Raw genomic sequence first — 22444 nt, forward strand, 5'->3', positions numbered from 1 at the left:
ATGATTGGAATGCCTTGCCTGAGAGTGTTGTGTCTGCAAGGAGTTTGAGTGTGTTTAAGACACGGTATGATGAGATGTGTGTGTGATAAAAGGACCTCCCAGATGAGTCTTTGACTCCATGAGGTCTTGGGAAATAATAATAATAATGTATATTTTCTTAAACTATATACTGTCGGTGTGGCATCTATAACAGCAGAACAATGGTGTGGCCAAGACATCGTTGTTGGGTGAGCTAAATTTGTGTGAGCTAATTTTGTCCAGTGTAAAATTTGGGAGAGGCATTTGTCACAAAAATTGAATGATTTATGGAAACAGAGCAAAAGTGGTGAGCAAGTGTGTAATAAATGTTTTGAGAGTGAATGCAGAGAGAGCAAATTACATGATGGCAAAGTAAAGAGTATTGATAGAAGATCAAAAAATGTAAATAATTCTGAAAGTGAAGTGGTGGAAATTCAGGAGAGTGCAGAACACCTGAATGAAAAAATGGCATGCTTGAATGGCCTTCCAAGGCTGTGGAAGCAGCAAGAGATTAGTCGAACTGAGAACAGACAAAAGAGGTCCAAAGCCAGAAACAAAATTGTAAGAATAAACAAGAGTAAAAGAATAAGCAGATAATTTTTTATGAGTGAGTCTATGATAAGGGAAGCACTTCATGAAAGTGCTACAAACTTGTTTCCCTGGTGCAAAATTTAATAATATTAGTAATGCTGTCAGATTGCTGAAAGGGAAGGTGAAAGAATTGATTGTTTTGGCTGGAACCAATGACCTGAGAGATGAGAAATACTGTATGACGAAGGATGTGAAAGTTATTGGCAGAAGCGAAAAAGAAGAGCGAGAGGATGAAGTTTAAGTCTGCTGCCATGCTATGATAGAGACATACTGAGAAGGAGGGCAATGATAGCTAATGAATCAACATGCAGGTTGCACAGAAGGAATGGTGTAGAGTTTATAGACCTATGGCCTGGGTTTGTTAGCATCTGTGAAATTGCAAATCATTTTTTATCAAGTAGTTTGTTTTATACAGCTGTCTGAAGCAAAAGCATTGTCTGTATCCCTTGAAATGGATAAAACTGAGTATCGTGCAGTTATAAAGTTCTTTGTAAAAGAAGGCTTAATGCCAAAAAAAAAATCATTCTAAGTTCATAAAAGTTAATGGGCACTCCTCTCCTTCGTTTTCGACAATTAAGAAATGGGCTGCCAAGTTTAAACATGGCAGTACCAGCCTTGAAGATGATCCATGTGAAGGATGTCCAAAAAGTGTAACAACACCAGAAATCATTGATCAAGTGCACAATATGGTACTGGTTGACCGGCGAGTCAAAGCGGGTGAAATTGCTGAGACTATAGGCATTTCAAAAGAATGTGTAGAATATATTTTGGATGAAGAATTGCAAATGAAAAAAAAGCTTTGTGCAAGATGGGTGCCGCGCTTGCTCCCAGCAGATCAAAAATGCACTCGCATGAAAATCTCTGAATAGTGCTTGAAACGTTTTAAAAAGAATAAAACTGATTTTGTGTGTAAATTTATTACTATGGATGAGACTTGGATTCACCAGTACACACCAGAATCCAAACAGCAGTCAAAACAGTGGACAGAAGCTGGTTGTTCAGTGCCAAAGAAGAAGACAAAGTCAGTTCCATCAGCAGAAAAGGTCATGGCATCAGTGTTTTGGGATGCTAAAGACATTTTGTTTATTAATTATCTTGAAAAGGGTAAAACAATAACCAGGGAATATTATTCTGATCTTTTAACCGGACTATATGAAAAAATTCGTGAGAAAAGACCCAGTTTGCAAAAGGAAAAAAAAAATCTTTCATCAGGACAATGCATCTGCCCACAAAGGTGTTTTTAGCAATGGGAAAATTAAGGGATCTCTACTATGAATTGTTGGAGCACCCACCCACCCTATTCCCCAGATTTGGCTCCCTCTGACTTCTATTTCTTCCCAAAACTAAAACTGTTCCTCGCTGGTCAGCATTTTTCTTCGAATCAAGAGGTGATTGCAGCTATAAAGGAGGTATTTTGCAGATCTTAGTGAGAACCACTACAAGGATGGGATAATGGAACTGGAGCATCACTGGAATAAATGTATTAGTCACAAGATTATGTTGAAAAATAAAAATAATTTTGAAATTAGAAATTCATTTTTTCGTTGTTATGCCGAGAACTTTTCAGATCACCCTCGTCGTATTGCTGATTTTCATGCCAAATTTTTATAGCTGTTGTTCAGTTTTGGTATAGAATCTTGGAGACTTCCATTGGATGTATTTAGGAATATATCACCTACATAAAGTAAAGAGCTAAGTTCGACATGTACAATTCTAATCTCAGGTTTAATGCCATTTTTTTTCATTGTGATCCATATAAACCATGAGTAAAAGTGGAAACAGTGTGTTATCTTGTTATGTGCCTGATTTTACATTAAATTATCTTCTTGTATTTCCGTCAATTCTAAATGCTGACTTACAACTTATATATAGACTACGTCTAGCTCTGTATAATTTTCGATTTACCCCATGTAATTATCATCATCAAATTCCCGACATATACCCTCAAGGGGTGTACAGGATATAACACTACTACATGAAAAATTTACATTATTACTACCTTCCTATCTACAATTTTCCTCCAAATCAATTTACTTGTCAAAGACTCCAACATTATCAGATCTTATATTTCTATCGTCTAAGGTACTTTGTACCGTATCAATCTACCTATATCTTGGTTCTTCCTCTGGGTCATTTTCCTGCCAACCTGGCAGAGAACACTTGTTTTGCTAATCTTTCCTCGCCCATTCTGTTTAAGTGACCATACCACCTAACGCATTCCTGGATGCTGACAATGTTAAGTTCTTTCCTAATATCCTTATTTTTAATATGATATTGCCATCTGTTCATGCCTCTAATCTTTCTCAGGATTCTCATATCTGCGGTCTCTAGTCTTTGGTCAAGTGTTTTTACTTCTGACCCAGCTCTCAGATCCATAAGTTAAAACTGGTTTGAACACTGTATTGTATACAGCTAATTTAGCGTTTAGACTAATTTCTCTCATTCCATATGAATTTATTCAATTGACTTCCTACCATACCAGCCTTGTTGATTCTGTTGTCTATTTCCATATTTAATTTACCATCTTCAGTAAAAATCATGCCTAAGTAGCTGCAATGTTTTACTTGTTCCACAGGTTCCCCCCGTTCACAACACAGTTGATATTTTCAACAATTCTACCTATTTTCATTGTCTTTGTTTTTTTAATGCTGACCTTCATACCATATCTATTACAACAGTTATTCAATTTAGTCAGGGAATCTTGCAAACTTGTAGCAGATTTATTTAGAAGTATAACATCTTCTGCATAAAGCAAAGAGCTGACATTAACATCTCCAATTCTGATATCATGTTTAATACCGCTTTCCTTCATAATGTGATCCATATAGATAATGAATAACAGAAGGGATAATGTACATCCTTGTCTCACACCAGATTTAACATTAAACCATCTTCCTGTACTTCCTTCAATTCTAACTGCCGACTTACAACTCAAATTAAGACTAAGTATTGCTTGATATAATGCCCCATTGACACCATATAACTGTAGCGTATTGAATAGCTTCTCTCTTGGCACCTTGTCATATGCCTTTTCCAGATCGACAAAACTTAAATACAGATCTTTGTTATATTCCCATGCTTTCTCAACTATTGGTTGTAAAGTGAAGATATGATCCTGACAGCCTCTATTTCGCCTGAATCCAGCTTGTTCTTCACCAAGCTTTTCTTCCACAATTATTCTCAACCGTTTCTCAAGTATACTTGGATAGATCTTGCCAGGAACACTCAGTAGGGAAATACCTCTGTAATTCTCACATGCAGTTTTATTTCCCTTTTTATATATGGGTACTATTAGAGCTCTACTCCAATCATCGGGAATTCGTCCCTCTGTCCAGGCTTTCTGAACAATGCAGGGCAGCCACTGTAAGACTTTTATACCACCATACTACAGCATTTCTGGTCGAATATCATCTACTCCTGCTGCCTTTCCATATTGCAAGCCTTTGATAGCTTTTAAGTATGGATATGTATTCCTGACTGTATATGCCTGTTGAGTGTTTTTTACCACTGTGCTATCACTGCTTGTTTCCTGTAGCAATTTTTCGAAGAATTACTCCATACTTCAAGGATATCTTTTTCTCCTGTTTTCATGTCACCATCATCATCTTAATTCTTTTTACAGCACTATTTCCTCCACTTCTTTGCTTCTTCAACAAACTCAAGAATATCTTGCCACCTTCTTGACATTTATTTTTTTAACTTCTTGCCAAAGTCCTTTCATGACTGTTGTTTAGCCAGTTTTATGCAGTTTAGCTTTCTTACATTTGTCTCTGTACTCTCTAAAAGCAAAAGCTGACTTATTTGCCAGGAACTTTTGATATGCTTTCTTCTTTTCCTTCACTGCCTCTTTAACTTCCTGTGTCCACCATGGAGTTCTGATTTTTCTATCCTTGCACACAACCTCACCACATGCTTCTCTGGCTGAATCAATCAGCATTTTCCTCAAGACTTGCCACTGAATCTCCAAGGTTTGGTTCATGTTCTCAAACTCTTTCATTTTTTTTTCAATAATCTTCGTGTATTTTAGTCTACAGTTCAGATCCTAGAGCTGCTCAACTTTTATTCGCTTTAAAACTTTCTTATATGTTATTCTTTTCAATATGAAATTCAATTTTATCCTGCTCAAGGCTAAATAGTGATCGCTTCCAATTTCAAATCCTCTGTACACTCTGGTGTCCTGCACCAGGGAGAAAACATCACTATCAACAATAACATGGTCAATGAGACTTTTCTTATTCCTTGCCTCTTCTCTCCATGTGAATTTGTGCACATTTTTATGTTGGAACATCGTGTTAGTAATAACCAGTCCATGTCCTGAGCAGAAATCCAACATGTATTTGCCATTATTATTAGCTTTCTCTTTTCTCCAAATTTTCCCAAAGTATTTTTGTATGTCTGACAATCATTTCCTACTCTGCTATTTAGATCCCCAACTAGGACCAACTTTTCCTTTTTCATTGTGTCAATTGCTTTTTCTAAAGCATCAAAAAATTCATGTTGAATACTATGTCTACTCCTTTTCCTTGACTGTCATATCCTAAATATAACATTTTTTTTATTGCTCAGGAAGATCTCACCAGCTTTTGTCTTTTTTGTTTCAGTCACCCCTATTATGTCGATCTGGTACTTATTTAATTCTTCAGCTAGCTCCATTTCTTTGCCATTCAGGCTTCTTATGTTGATAGTACCGATCTTTAACTCTGGTGATATTGAGTTGGGGTGTGCTTTCAGATTTGTAATTATATTTTTTTATGTAATATTATGTAATATTTTATTTTTATGTAATATTATGTAATATTTTATTTTTATGCAATAATTCCCATGTAATTATAGTTTTTTTAAAAAGTTTTCTGAAAAACAAGAAATACAAAACAATGACAAAACTCACAAAATTGAAGATACCAATATACAGGAAAGTACAGAAGAAATAGCAATGGAAGAATTAGAAAAAGAATTAAAAAACTCAAGAAATAGAAAAAGCCCATGCCTGGATGGAATATGTGTTGAGCTCTTTAAATATGCAGACAATAGCTTAAAAGAAAACCTACTTAAACTCTTCAATAATATCTGGAAATATCAAAGATCCCAAACGAATGGGAAACTGGAGTAGTAATAAATATTCTCTCTTAATAACTCTCTAATAACAGCATCTAAACCATATGCAAACATCTTAAAGAACAGGCTAATTAAACATACAGAAAATTATTTAGAAGAACAGTGTGGATTTACAAGAGGGAGAGGATGCACAGATGCCTCTTTCACAATGGAACAGATCATAGAAAAAAGAAAAGAATTTAACCTGCTCACTTTTCTTCTATTTATCTATTGACTATGAAAAGGCATATGATAACTTGAACAAAAATCTACTCTGGAAAATATTACAAGATGATAAAATACCTCCTAAATTAATTAAAGCAATAAAAAGTCTATACAGAGAAACAAAAATTTGCATCAAATTTGCAGATTGAACATTATCAGAACCTATAACTATAAATAAAGGAGTAAGACTAGGTTGCAGCTCATCCCCAATCCCATTCAACATTTATATAAACAGAATCCTAAAAGAATGGAAAACAACTGTCCAAGATGGAATTAAACTAACAAATAATAAACAGCTAAATACAATACTTTATGCAGATGATCAAGTATTAATTTCAAACTCAGAAGATAAACTCTAAATTGCAACTAACCATCTAAATGAAATAGCAAAAAAATATAAAATGAAAATATCCGAAACAAAAACAATGGCAATGTCTGAAAACACCATTCAAAATTATGCTTAACAATAAAATAATAGAACAGGTTACAGAATTCAAATACTTAGGTAATGAAGTATGGTGGATGTCAAGGCTATGCCGAAGTGGAAATGAAGATATAAGTTGACAGTTTCAGAGTCACGTGTAAGTAGAATTGAGGGGATCCCGGACCGATTGATTAGACAGGAGACGATATTGTGGACCGAGTGACCGGCAAGTGATATTTGCTGTAAATGTGTCCTGAATACCACGCCATTATATATCAGTGCTCTTATCCAAAAAAATTCAGAGTCCTGCATAAGTGCCAGTAAACGTTTTTTTTTTTTTTTTTTTTTTCCAACTTCAGATACTTCACATTGATAGTCATGGAAAAACAGCTAAATGAAACAATATTCGAAGAGGTATATAGAGAATTTATAAGACTAGGTGAACTACTTAACAACAATTGGCCGGGAAAAGTGAAACTTTACGACACGTTTCTCCCGGAAAGTGTCACAGACGTCGCAGAAGATCAGTTAGAATCGGTGCCTTCTACTCCTTCAGACTTTGTAGAAGTGCGTGCACGCAAAAAGCAAAGAACAACAGAAGAACCACACAAAGAAACGAAATGGAACAGGATGCTCAGGGTTCGGATGTCGCTATTTCTCACAAAGAAAAGGTGCCTCCAATCATTCTTAGAGAAAAGCAGAGATGGGTAGCTTTAAGATCCACATGTCCAATCTGCACATTGGCTTCATTAAGACCAAAAAACATGGATGAAGGCATAAAGATATATAGCCAGCAACAGTGACAGACTATAGAAGGTTGACCAAAGAACTGGATGATAGAGGCATCCAGTATCATACCTTTTCACTCAGCTCAGAAAAAAATTTAAAAGTGGTCCTTTGTGGTGTCTGTGAAGACAGTGACACAGCAGAAATAGCTGCTGACCTTAGTTCTCAGGATCTGCCTCCAGTCAAGGTCAGCAGAATGTACAAAGCAGACAAAACTCCCGTGCCATTAGTCCTAGTAGAGATTCATAAAATTTACAAAAATATCTACAACTTAAAAACAGTCTGTGGACTCATCGTCACACCAGAACCACTCCGGAAAAGACCTTCTGGGCAGTGCCACAGGTGCCAGAAGTTTGGTCATGCCCAGAGTATGTAGAGCGGAATATAGATGTTTGAAATGTGGGGACAGCCACCGAACCAATACCTGCACAAAGCCGAGGACCACCTCGGCCAAATGTGCCAACTGCGGTGGCCCTCATCCTGCGAACTACAAAGGATGTACTCAGCACCCAAATAACAGATGGATGGAGGCAGTCAATCAGCCCTTCTCCTCCTACAGTATAAGAACACCAGAGGCCCAGGCATGAAAACCAGAGACTCAGCGGCCACAGTCGGAGACCTCCAAAAATAGAGACACCCAAAAGCAAACAAGAAGTTATGCCGATGTGATCCGTACAAATAAACCAATACCAGAACAAAATCAACCAACACCAACAGCACCTAACAGCTGTTATGACTGTCTCGCTAGCAAACATGCTACAAGATTTCAGCCTGTCAAACCCTACTGCAACCTCCACTAAAAGATTTCTTCGTGAAACACAGGTCATCCTCACAGCTCTCATAAATGAATAGTAACAAACTCATTCCAGCATCTCTTCAGTTAGCCAGCATCGTTGCATGGAATGCAAATGGCCTCAAAAACAAAATTCTGGAACTCCGAGATTTCACATATAGGTATCAAACAGATGTTATATTAATCAGTGAAACTCATTTAAGACCCTCAGACAATCCTAAAATAAGGGGTTATCGCCTATACAGAAATGATAGATTACTCTACAGAGGCAGCAGCACTGCCATCTTCATTAAAAATTACATTAAGCACCACTCTGTGAGCAACCCTTCAACCACTAACCTTGAGATTACAGTTGTGGAAGTAGTCACCAGCTCCGCTGGAAAACTAAAAATCTACTCAGCTTACAACCCTCCCCAAAAATCTCTACTACACTCTGACTTAAATGCCATCTTATGCATCAGAGAACCCACCATTATAGCCGGGGATCTGAACCCCTGCGTGGAATTGCACAACCACCAACAAGAATGGTTGCATCCTTTCCAATTACTTAGGATCAATGTTGAAAGTTTATTTTTCACTTGGTGACCATAATAACAAAAGAAGTAGAAACTGCAGTTACAAATCTCACACAACAAATTAATTCTGCTATAACGGTAGCCCGCAAGCCAGATTGTTTGCCTGAAGACATCATGAACTTGATCAGAGACAAAAACAGAGCTAGGAAAAGATTCCGTAACATGTGTGCACCACAAGATAAAACAGCTCTAAACATGCTAAATGGGGCAGTAAGAGATGCACTCAAAGCTCATAGAGACCAAGTATGGGAAGAAACGTTAGCCTCTATTTCACCTACTGATCACTCCAATTGGGGACTACTGAAAAATATCAGAAACAAAGAGAGATCCCTTCCCCCAATATTTTCTGACCAGGGCCTTGCTCACACAGATGCAGACAAAGAAGAAGTTATAGCAAACAATTTGGAGGAGCAATGCAGGCCTTCGTATGAAAACCTTGACTTTGATCACATATACATAGGCTGTTCAATAAGTAATAAGACTATATTTATACAGAAAACAGATTACCTTTAATCGTCATCATTTACATGGTCTTTTTCGAAGTAACTACCGTGAGATGCGATGCATTTGTCCCAACGTTGCGTCCACTTTTTAAACACATGTGAAAGTCCGTTTTTTGAGAGTTCTTTCAAAACCGCCTCCGCAGCTTTTACACATGCTTTGTTGCTTTCGAAATGGCAGCCTCTTAGTGGTTTCTTGAGCTGAGGAAACAGCCAGAAATTGCACGGTGTGAGATCAGGACTGTATGGAGCGTGTAGTAGGATATCTATGTTGTTCTTCTGCAAAATGTCCACTACATAACCAGCAATATGTGACCTTGCATTATTGTGGTGTAATAAGAAGCCATTCTTCAGAAATGGACGCTTCCTTTTGATGTGCTGTGCCATTGTCCGTAAAACATCCGCATAGTATGAGTCGTTTACAGTATTCCCGGGTTCTACAGCATGTTGGTAAACAATGCCTTCATAGTCAAAAAACATTATGGTCATAACTTTACCAGCTGATTTTACAGTTTTTGCTTTCTTGGGGGTAGGTGAAGACGGATGCTTCCATTCACTGCTTTGTTGTTTCATTGTAGGGCCATAGTGATACAACCAAGCTTCATCTGCTGTAATGATGCGTTTTAAGAAGTTGTCGCCTTCTTGTTCCAGTCTTTCTTTCTATTCTGTGCACACATCCACTCGATGCTGCATTTGCTCTGGTGTCAAGAGTTTGGGAATCCATCGGGCGCAAACACGTTTCAGTCCCAAATGTTCAGCCATGATTGAGTGAACACTTCCCACAGAAATATTCAGGACAACATGCAGCTGGCGTGCTGTAATTCTGCGATCCTCCTTGATGATAATCGCTGCTGTGTTGATCATTGTCTCTGTGATGGACGTTGAAGATCTTCACTCACGTTCAAGATCTTCCACATTTTGCCTTCCTTCCTTAAAAGTTTTATGCCAGCGAAAAACACTTGCCCTCGACATTGCTTCATCGTGGAAAGCTTCGTGTATCATGTTAAAAGTGTCTGATGCCGATTTTTGCAAAATTTAATCGCATAATGCTGTTCCAAGGACGCTTCCATTTCGACGACTGGTCGCGGTTCGTCGAAATGGAAGCGTCCATATATGCCATCTATCAACCTCTTTTGTTAATACATACAGCATATTTCTTTATTCCACAGAAATTAATATTGTGATGAGTGGTTTCGCGACAGTAAAATTAGTCTTATTACTTATTGAACAGCCCTCGTATAAGATTCACAGCAAGGTCACACACTCACTCAAACTTCCAGCATGGACCATATTGCACCAACATCACTTACTGAGATATATGACATTATTAAAAAATTAAAGAACAAAAAAGCTCCTGGGCCAGATGGCATTACTAATCGGGTGATCAAACTTCTGCCCCGAAAAGCAGTAATGTATCTGACCATAATTATAAATGCAATCCTAGGTCTTCACTATTTTCCTTCCACCTGGAAACTGGCCGATGTAATTCCTATACATAAGCCAGGCAAGGATCCTCACCTGCCTCAAAATTATCGTCCAATCAGTCTCATCTCCAACCTAGGTAAGATTGCGGAGGAGGTCATCCTCGCATGCCTTCAAGCCTCAATAAATGAACTAGACATCCTTCCTAAAGAGCAGTTCGGTTTTCAGTAATACCATAGTACTACTCACCAAATCCACAGAATAGTGGATTACATTATTACCAGCTACAACTGGCGTCAATACACGGGAGCTGTTTTCCTTGACCTATCCAAAGCATTTGACAAAATATGGCATTTTGGATTGTTACATAAATTTATCTCAGCTGGTATCTCAATGAAATTAACACGTTTAGTTAGTTCGTATCTGCAAAACGGGACCATGCAAGTCAAGATTAACGGCACTACCTCATATCAGCGACCCATCTTGGCCAGCGTGCCACAGGGATCACTACAGGCTCCATTGCTGTTCTCTGTATACATGTCGATATCCCACACAACCCAATGTCATCCATCATGGCCATGTATGCAGATGACACAGCATTATTAGTCAGATCTCTCCGACCACATTTTGTTACTAGAAAACTTCAAGAAAACCTTCTAAAATTAGAAAGATGGTTCTCCAAATGGAGACTGCAAGTAAATCCCCTAAAAAGTTCAGCTATTTTCTTCACAAAAAGGTCGATATCTCCTGTAGGAGACATATTATTCAACACCAAAATTCCCTGGCAGACGGAAACATCGATAAAATATTAACTTTTAACCAACACATCACGGCTACATGTACAAAGGCATCTCAAGCCATCGCTCAGATCTACTCCCTAATAAACAGGAGCAACAAGCTAAACATCAGAATCAAACTGCTTTTATACCAGCTGACGATTAGTCCTATAGTTACTTATGCTTCTCCAGCCTGGAGCCGCACCTCCACTACAAATATTATCAAACTGCAATGTGTTCAGAACAAATGCTTGAGAATGATCCTAAATGCCCCATGGTTTGTCAGAAATCACCAACTTCACCAAGATACAAATATTCCTTATATCTTCTCCTTCCTACAAACTTTAGCTGCAAAGTTCTTCCTAAAGACGCCCACTCATCCCAATGATCTAGTTCAGCAAGCTGTAGCCTATGAGCCTACAGATACATTCAAACACAGAAGACCAAAAGCCATTTTAACTTTCTTCAGTGATGTATAATCTCCATGCCCATTCTGGGCAAGCAAACTGCTCATAATATTTTCCCTCACTGTGACCGTAACAGACAACGCAGAATATGAAAAGCATTTCGCTTCACCCCTTAAGTCATAAATGTCAATTGTCAAATACTTAGGAAATATAATCTCGCAATACAATACTGATTCACACTTGGAAGCAAGACTGCAAATTTACAATAGAATGAAGGGCATAATTAAAAGAAATTTTGGAAAACAAATGACTAAAGAAACTCAATTGAGATTACATAATATGACCTCTAAACCATCTCTCAAATTTGGAAGTGAAACCTGGATTCTAAAACAAAGAAACAGACAGTGATTGGAAGCAGTACAGATGAAGTTTCTAAGACCTCTCCTTGGACTCACTAGATTAGATAAAAAGAAAAACACAGAAATAAGAAAAAGATTAGATACAAACAACATCGTACAAGAAATAGAAGAATATCAGCAAAATTGGCTACACCACATAGAAAGGATGAATAACAATAGGATTCCCAAATTAGCATATAAATATAAACCTACAGGAAGAAGAGACTGCAGATGTCCAAGACTAAGATGGAAAGACCAACTTCATCTGCAGAGCAGGAACAGGACATAAAAAGCCTATACCTGAATTGCTCAGACGACAACAACAAAAAAGTTTTCTCTGGGCACCTTGTCATATGCCTCTTCCAGATCTGCAAAACATAAGTTCAGAACCTTGTTATATTCCCATTTTTTCTCAACCATTTGTCATAAAGTGAAAATTCAATATTGATTGATAACCTCTATTTGGCCTGAACTCAGCTTGTTCTTCTCCAAGTTTCTCTTCCACAATTTTTATCAGTCTCTTCTCAAGTATGCTTGTATACTTGCATCTTACCTCTTACTCCATAATTCTCACATTTAGCTTTATTCCTCCTTTTATACATGGAACTATGAGAGCTCTACTCCAATAATCTGGAATTAGACCTTTTGATTAGGCCCTCTGAATTATGCAGTGTAACCACTGAAAAGCTTTTATATCTCCATATTTCAGCATCTCTGGTTGAATATCATTTACTCCAGCTGCCTTTCCACATTTCAGGTTTTTGTTAGCTGTTTCTACCACCAGTATTATAATTTTTTCCTTTTGCATTCTTCTATGATGTTTTCTTTAACAGTCTTTCAAAGTACTTACTCCCAGACAACTAGAATATCTTCAGTTTTCATGTCACCTTTATAATCTTTGATTCCTCTTACAGTACTTTTTCCTCCATTTCTAAGCCATTTTCAATAGTCTCCAGAACATTTTGTCACCTTCCCGATGTTTATCTTCTATGTTCTTACCAAAGTCTTCTCAACTGCTGTTTAGTTACTTTTACACAGAGCTAAGCTCTTTTACATTTTTCTCTGTATTCTTTTAGGGTATCTGTCAACTTTTTTGTTTTGCTAGTAACTTTCAGTATGCTTTCTTCTTTTCCAAGACTGCCTCTTTAAGTTCTTGTATCATGGTGTTCTTATTTTTCTATCCTTGCAGAAAACTTCACTGTATGCTGCCTAGAATTTACCAGAAACCACAAGGTTTTTTTTCCTTGAATAATGTTTGTATACTTTAGTCCACAGTCTACCTGTAAAAGCTAAACTTTAATTCTTTTTAAAATTTTCTCACGTATTGTTCTTTTTAACGTGATATTCGTTTTTATCCTATTTAAAACTACGTGACGATTATTTCCAGTTTCAAATCTTCTGTTTACTGAACCAGCATAAAGATATTAGTATTAACAACAACAAGTTAATCAGGCTTCTTATTTCTTATATCTTCCCTCCAGATGAAGTTGTGCACATCTCATCATCATCATCAAATTCCTGCCATGTACCCTCAAGGGGTGTACAGGATATGACAGTACTACATGAAAAATTTACATCATTACTAACTTCCTATCTACAATTTTCCTCCAAATCAGTCTGTTACTTGTCAAGACTCCAACATTATCAGATCTTATATTTCTATCGACTAAGGAACTTTGTACCGTATCAATCCACCTATATCTTGGTCTTCCTCTGGGTCGTTTTCCTGCCAACCTGGCAGAGAACACTTGTTTTGCTAATCTTTCCTCTCCCATTCTATTTAAGTGACCATACCACCTGAGATTAGCTCTGCTAACGCATTCATGGATGCGCACATCTTTATGTTGAAATATGTTAGTAATAACCTTAGCAGAAAGTATTTTAACTTGGGTATAATTATGTTAAAGATACCAAGCAATTTAAAACCTGGTTTTACTCCATTTTTCCCAAGTGAGCAAACAGACAAAATGTCAAGTTTGCGCCTGCAATTGATGCAAGACTAGCTGATCCCACAGGTAGTGCAAGATCAAGGCAACTCATGGTAAAGGTGGAGCAAGCTCTGATCACTAATCTTAATATTTACCCTTAATGCCAAAACACATCTCCAAGAAGGGGATGTATGATGTTTTGTATTAAAGGCAAGGGGCCACTACCCAGACCGGTTTCGACCTTTATTGAGGTCTCATCAGTGGGAGCCAGGCTAGAAATACCAAGATTTAGTAATGCAGAGCTTATAAGTATTTTACCAAAACAAGTTACCACCTTTACCACGATTGCCTTGATCTTGCACTACCTGTGGGATCAGCTAGTCTTGCATCAATTGCAGGCGCAAACTTGACATTTTGTCTGTTTGCTCACTTGGGAAAAATGGAGTAAAACCAGGTTTTAAATTGCTTGGTATCTTTAACATAATTATACCCAAGTTAAAATACTTTCTACATTTAGATCTCCTCCTGAGATTTTTATTTAATAAGGTTAAAACACCTTATGGTAACTTGTTTTGGTAAAATACTTATAAGCTCTGCATTACTAAATCTTGGTATTTCTAGCCTGGCTCCCACTGATGAGACCTCAATAAAGGTCGAAACCGGTCTGGGTAGTGGCCCCTTGCCTTTAATACAAAACATCATACATCCCCCTTCTTGGAGATGTGTTTTGGCATTAAGGGTAAATATTAAGATTAGTGATCAGAGCTTGCTCCACCTTTACCACGAGTTGCCTTGATCTTGCACTACCTGTGGGATCAGCTAGTCTTGCATGAATTGCAGGCGCAAACTTGATATTTTGTCTGTTTGCTCACTTGGGAAATATGGAGTAAAACCAGGTTTTAAATTGCTTGGTATCTTTAACGACCTTAGCAGAAATCCAATAGTTTCCAATAAATCCAACAGGTACTCACCATTGTGAGTACCTGTTGGATTTATTATCAACCTTGCTCTTTCTTTAAATTTTCCTCAGAGGTTTGTATATGCCTGATGGGATTCATTTCCTCTTCTGCTATTTAGATTCTCCAACAAATACCTTTTTTTTTCATTTTCTTTATGTCAGCTGTTTGCTCTAATGATTTGAAAAATTCCTTCACTTTATCCTTAATAGAACTTTCTGAGGGATCATAGGCACATATAAGTTTCATTGTCCAGTTCACCCATTTTGAAGTTTGCCCACATAACCCTACTTTAAACTACCTTCCAATCAAGTTTATCTTCATATTTAGTGTTGATAGTTATTGCCACTTTCCTTTCCTTGATCGTCATGTTAGGTTTGCTAATAGAAGTGAAGGAATTTCTGAATGTCGTGGTTTAATGCTCGCAGTTTATTTGAATTTTTTCAAGCAGAATAAAATGCTGCATTTTAGCTGAGGCAGCTGTGGAATGCAGTCAAGTGTCAATTAGCTAGCATCCCTTGGAGTTCTGACTTCATAAGTTCAGGATGTTTTGAGGTGAAACTACTAAACACATTCACTATGAGGGAATATGCACCCTATTAACTAATAAAATGAAATTTCCTAAATTGCTTAAACAAATTTTCAGGGTGGCTAAATAATTACTTTTTTTTGCATAATTTTATATTTTTAAACATGAACTTTAAATAAGGAAAACCAGTAGGCAACCAATAATAAACTTAATCCATAAAATAATACCATGGGTCTTCTAGCTACATCTGGATGCTCCCTATAAAAATCTTTCTGGAAAGGGGGTAAGGAAACAACATTCCAGTTTGGTTTTCGCAATCTTCCTCCTGGTTGTTTGTTCTTTTTCAATTCTCTAATCATTCTTGTCATTTTCTTTCCACCCTTCATTTCTATTTTAATACTGAAAAGTAATGAAATTTTTATTAATGACAATTTACTGATGTGAAATTAATAAAATACATATATTGATCAGATTACTGAAATATGTAAAATAATAATAAAACAAGGTATCTAGTTAACCAGAAGAAGTGTTATCAATACAATGCTGTATGCAGATGATCAGATTACACTATGTTGATAAAAGTATTTGGATACCTAGTTGTGTTCAAAAAAATTGTGTTTTAATTATATTTCTAATACCAAGTGAGACCAACTTTGATCTGAATGACAGCAACTACTTTTTGGAGAATGCTTTTAACCAATTTTTCATATGTTGCAACAGGAATATTCTTCCATTCCTTGCACAAAGCTTTCCACATTGCTGAACCTAACTGATGTGGTCTGGAGCAAATTTGGCATTCTAATTCATCTCAAAGATGTTCAATGGGATTGAGGGCTTTACTCTGAACCAGCTAGTCCAACACATCAACATTATTTTGTGAAAACCAGTCTTGGACAAGCAGTGTAATATGGCATAGAGCATCATACTGAAACATGCAAGTTCACTGCTGAAGTTCCACAGCATCGGAAGCATGAAGTTATCCAGATAACCATTAGATGTCATGGTTTTTGGCATGACCACCAATGGACCAAGCACCATTCAACTGAAAATCCCCAATACCATTAAAAGCCTCCGCCAAACTTGACAGCTGGAATGATACAGTCCTGCCGGAACCATTCCCCAGGTAATCTCAAGATCCAAACACGATCATCACAGTGAAACATTTGGAAGCATGATTCATCACTCCACAAAACCCATTTCTATTCATCTACAGTCCAGGAATGGTGTGAAAGGCACAGTCCAAATGTCCTTTGGTGTTGAGGGAGTCATGTGTGCCTTGTTCGCAGCAGTTCTGCCATGGTAATCTAAGGCATGCAACTCTCTGCAGGCAGTTCTAGTGCTGACAGATGTCCATGTAGAATTTCCCAGGTTCACTGCCAGGTCCACCACTGATGAAGTGTAGGATGTTCGAATATTCCCGACACAGAGCTCACTGATCTTGGTCAGTGAGTATCGGTGGCCTCCCATGGCGTTTTCCTGCTGTGGTAGGACCAACTTTCCATCGAGATGGACAGCAATGTTACGGACAGAAAGACGACTAATATGAAACCCAACTACCATCCCAAGTTGGAAGTCTGTCACTTCAGCTGAACATGGCATGTTGACATCGAGTCCAGTGCAAAACATGCAGCACATCCCGCCTTTTATTACCAGACTTACACAGACACTCCCTGAATATTTGCATGGCATGTAAAGCGTCCAAATACTTTTGTCAACATAGTGTATATTACAAGGCAATGAAGATGATCTTCAAAGGTCAGCTCATGAATAAAACAAAATAAGCCAACAATACAACTTAAAAATTTCATAAAAGAAAACAAAATTCATGGCATTTAAAGGTCGAGATCATGTTAGATCAAAAATAGTGTTTTATTATTTTAGAAAATAAAATAATAAAGCGAGTGATAGTCTAATTATTTAGGCTGCATAATAACATGTTATATTACAAAACAATGAAAATTACCTTCAAAAATCAGTTTATGAATTAAACAAAATAAGCCAACAATTAAAAATTTCGCAAAACAAAACAAAAGTCATGCCATTTAAAGGTCAAGATCATGTTATATCAAAAATAATTATAGAAAATAAAAGTTTAATTAATTAGGCTGCATAATAACATTTCAGAAATTTCAGAAAATCTGTGGAACAATTAAAAGAACACTGAATAAAAAAAAAAAAACAAGATGAGAAACTCAACTAAAATTTTATAAAGTAATGGCCATTCCCAATTACTAGATGGTTCAGAAACATGGACTGTTAAAAAAAGAAAGATGAGTAAAATACAAGATGCAGACATGAGATTTTTAAGAACCACTAAGGATGCACAAAATTGGACCATATAAGAAATGAAGACATTAGAAAAGTACTAGACATTTAAGATGTAAGTGAAAGATCAAGGAGAACACATGGAAAGATATCAGCTACCAAAAGAGATGGATAGATATAGACCAAACGGAAAGAGAAGAACAGATGGAAAGACCAGTGAAGCCAGAACAGGCAAATGTCTAATCCTTGAGGAGAAGAAGAATAACATATCTAAAAGATATAGATGAAAAAAATAAAGAAATTTCAGAAAATCTGTCGAACATTTAAAATGAAACAACTAAAATTTATGAAGTAATAGTCACTCCCACTATGGTTCAGAAATATGGACTATTAAAAATAAAAAAGATGAAGAGAGATATTTACATGTAAATGAAAAGCTCAAGGAATATATAGAGAAATGAAAAGAGCATCTATTTAGGATGGAAAGATATCAGCTATGAAAAGAAGTGGATAAATATAGACCAAAGGGAATCAGAGAGCGAGAGAGAGGAATACCAGGAGTAAGATGGAAAGATCAGTGAAGCCAAAACAGGCAAATGCCTAATCCTCGAGAAGAAATTAAAAAAAAATTTATTTTGCTTATTCAAAACAACAAAAAAGCGAGTTGGGTTATTTTTTTTTTTTAGTAATATTACACCAGTTAAATTTGGTCATGATGTATACTGCATGTTTATAAAGGGATCACCAAAATTTATGCATAATAGTGACTTAACAGAATAAAAGCAGGAACTTGCAACGAAAATATTTAAAAGGAAAGAAAATTAATATCCACGGTTTTATATACTTAGTTATCTTCTTCATACCCCATAAGGCCAAGCTGTTTTTTACCACTAATTTAGTTTCTCTCCACCTCTCCCAACCAGTCATTCTTCTTTCCTTTTCTGTCATTCTCTGCCTAGTTAATTTAGACCATTTCCCCTTCTGGAATCCATGTAAAAGCTATTCATTCTCAATATGTGTCCAACCCATTTTCATCTGTGTTTTTTTTATTTTTACTGGTGATACTTTTTTTGTTAAGTCCATTTATATAATTCATCATTTGTTATAGGTTGGGACCTCTAACAAACAATGTGTAAAATAGTAAAGTATTTTATGCACATATTTTGTTGAAAACTAATTTAGATTCCTGTTTTTGGTCAATTTATATATAACTGGTTTTATATAAAAAGCAAAAAAGATATCTGCTATAGATTTTAGACTCACTGACACAGCTTACTAACATGATTGGTTAATTATAGCAAACTGACTCCATGAAGATGAAAAAGCTTTTACTATTCTTATACAAAGTGTGGAGGGTCCATTAAATCCCATTTCGTTATTCACTATGAATAGCGATTATGAATTAAAAACAGTCAGAGAGGAAAAGTGGGACTTTAATCAGATCATGGGTCTTTTTAATACATCAGCAAATAGAGACATATAACATTTTAAAGCTGATGATGCGTGATATCTGATGATATGAGTATTTTTTTTTAGGTAGTTTCAAAATTAATCAATTTTTTATAAAGTTCACATACCCCTTGCCTCACCAATAATTCTCCCACATTGCTCTACCCCCCACTTTTTCCAAACCCAATTCCTTTAACAGCAGATGAATGTATATCGTTCCACACCGAGATTCCGCTGAATAAGAAGACAGCCAGCAACATCCCACAAAGGTATCTCCGAATTTTCCCTCTTGTATTCTTCATATATCTATCTATGTAAAACTTCAGTAATGCCCTAAAATTGAGTAAAAAGCCAATGACATTATAAAAAGGAGCACTTTTAAACAAAAAATAGGCTAAATAGTCATAAAATTAATAATCAACAGAATTTTTTAAACGGAAACAAAGGGATTGTTTTGAGGAAAAGAGAGCAATTCTGCTAACTATTTGGCAAGTTTGTAAGCGGGACTGTCTATACTATTAATCTAGCGCAATCAGAAGAGAAGAGCAAAACACTGCACCCTTCAGATAAAAAAGACATGTTTGATTCTCATCATCATGACAGGAATCTTTATATGGGCTTTTTCAACTGACAGAGAGTTAGTTGATCTCATATGGAGAGAGCAGGGTTTTTTTCTTCCAGCAACTTGGGTTTTACATCCTACATACAGGCAAATCGGCCAGGAGAACACATGCAATTAACAGATAAAAAACACTGGTGTTGGTGGTGAACAATAGATTGTGTTGATGGTCGTAGTGTCATTGTGTTATAATTGGAAAATTAAGTAGCAGGGTAGTTAGCAAGATGTATGTAGCAGAATAGAATAAGGTGCCAAAATGCCAAAAAAAAGCCTTTTGGCTTTTTTTTTTGGCATAATGCAGCAATTATTATTATCTGAGACCTCCAGAGAGTCAAGGACTCATCGAGAGAGAGAGAGGGGGTCTCAGATAAATCACCCAACCAAGTGTCTTAAATTCATTCACACACTATCCCCCTAAAGGCAAACTATTCCACTCACTGCTCTGTGAGAGAAAAACCCAGCTGTTACCCCTTTCTTGACTATGAACTTAACTTCTATGGATGTCCCTGTGTTCTTTCCCCACTGTTCATATAACAAAAAATTTCATCAGACGATATCCTATAATACCCATTCAAAAGTTTATAGACCTCTATCATATTACCCCTCTTTCTCGTGTTAACCAGCCTGTAATCCACATACTTGCAATGTCCTCATTATCTAAATCCCATAATCCAGATATAATCTTTGTAACTCTTCTTTGTTCCCTTTCCACATTGGAATCCTGGAGACCTAATCTGCACACAATAATTCAGGTGTTGTCTTATAAAGTGGCAAAATGACTTCCTTATCCTTACATGTCAGGTTTGCTTCAACATTGCAATTATCCTCAGAGTTGTATTTGCAACTTTTGCTATGTGACCTTTGAACTTCAAATTCCTATCCACCAATATGCCAAGATCCCTTGCCTCCTCAATTTCTTGTAGCATAACCCCTAATATAATATTGCCACTGGAACTTGCCCCAAAGTGCATAACTTTACACTTACTAACATTAAACAGAGAGTCATTTTCGTTTGTCCAAATTTCCAGTCTATTTAAATAATTTCTGTCAAGACGTAGTATATGTAGAACTACAAGGCAGGTGATTATGAAAAGCTTAGAAGGAAGTTAGTGCATGGAAGATAGTTAAGGGGTATCTAGAGGAAGCAGTATTAAATTGCATACCTAACGTAAGGAGGGTAAATCAGGCAGGAGTGAGATGAGTAGTATTATTAAGCATAAGCTACAAAAAAAAAGAACATGTTGTGGAGGGTATATAACGAAAAAGGCGACCAACATAGTAAGGAAGACAAAATTAGATTACAAGAAACTATCTGAGCAGGCTAAAGGAAATCCCACAGAGTTCTTTCATTACGTGTCAAGTAAGAGGAAGAATGACTATGAAAGAATAGCCGTAATGGTGCTGATGGTGAAAAGATGACAGAAGCAGATAAAACAGTTGAGTTACTGAGTAACCACTTTGCAAGGATATATCATCCTAGACTCTTTAATGCTGTGACAGACTGATGTGGGAACAGAGGTGGATAAATAGGATGTTCTTAGGATATTGAAGAATCTCAATGTAAATACAGCTGTGGGATTAGATGGGATATCAGCTTGCATTTGGTGAGAATGTGCAAGAGAACTGGCAATGCCTCTGACTAGGCTCTTTAAGTCTCAGTTCTGGTAGAGTCCTGAGGAAATGGAAAGAGGATAAAATAATTCCTTTACATAAAGGAAGTTCTAAGATTGCAATAGCAAATTATAGAACAATCAATATCTCAGGAGTGGTGGTGAAACTACTGAAATAATTGATCAAAAAGAAAATTCAAGAATGGGTGGTTAAAAATGTGATACCCTATGAAGGATACCATGGCTTTGTGAAGGGTCAGTCATGCCTTAGTATTAACTTTTTATAATAGAGTGACATCTGTGTTGGAAAAGGAAATGGCTACATGATGATTCTGCTGGATTTTCCAGGTCTAGTCTCTCCTGGAGATGAAGAAGTGGTGTAGACAATTCAGAGGTGATCAACCAATATGGTGAGTGGCTGTGGAATGTTCCCTATAAGACAGTGTTTCCCAACATAGGGCGTATGCCCCACAGGGGTGCAATTGGAAAATGATGTTACATTCGTCACCTCATCACCGATACAGTCAAAAAATCACCATTGTCGGCGATAAATTGTCGATGTTGCAACCCTGACTTTCCGAGAAAAAAAGCTGACAACACTAGTACAGCAGTCAACAAATACAGTATCAAGAAGAACTCTCAGAAAAGCAAAATGATAAGTCTATTAGAACTTTATTCAACATAAAGGGAACAATTGTTATGGCTTTGTGATGAGACAAAAACAAAATAACGAAATGCAACTAGTTTTGCAAAAAATTACTATCGTCCTTTCTGTTGTCATATTTAGTTGAATGTGGCTTTAGTGCTGTAAATGACTTGTTATTGACAAAAAGAAATCATCTGAAGATCACAAACCATGGGGATCTGAGATTGAAACTGACAAAATTAGTACCTCAAATAAAAAGTCTTTGCAGCAGACATCAAGCTCAAGGATCACATTAACTTGGATTTTATTTTCCCGAGTTCAGTTCGATATGTTTTATAATATACAAAGTGTAATATAAAATTTATATTCATTGAAGAAAGTCAAATTAAAAACAGTTTTACCTATGTTCGTTTTTTATTTAAAGTACTTATTT

The 22444-nt window shown here is 36.6% G+C and overlaps 1 protein-coding gene across 2 annotated transcripts in view; it reads right to left on the reverse strand.

Moving 5' to 3' along the window:
* LOC150105223 (uncharacterized) overlaps window positions 1–22444 on the reverse strand; it is a 281122-nt gene that overhangs the window by 236697 nt on the left and 21981 nt on the right. For both annotated transcript variants that reach the window (XM_090395542.1, XM_090395543.1), the window contains exon 2: window positions 15650–15821. In XM_090395542.1, the coding sequence (XP_090251668.1) occupies window positions 15650–15808 (159 nt within the window). In that variant the 5' untranslated portion in view covers window positions 15809–15821. The remainder of the gene's footprint in view (window positions 1–15649; window positions 15822–22444) is intronic.

The sequence above is a fragment of the Typopeltis vanoorti genome, chromosome 7, assembly GCF_054136105.1.
Source record: "Typopeltis vanoorti isolate ZY-2024b chromosome 7, IOZ_Tvanoo_1.0, whole genome shotgun sequence".
NCBI lineage: Eukaryota > Metazoa > Arthropoda > Arachnida > Uropygi > Thelyphonidae > Typopeltis > Typopeltis vanoorti.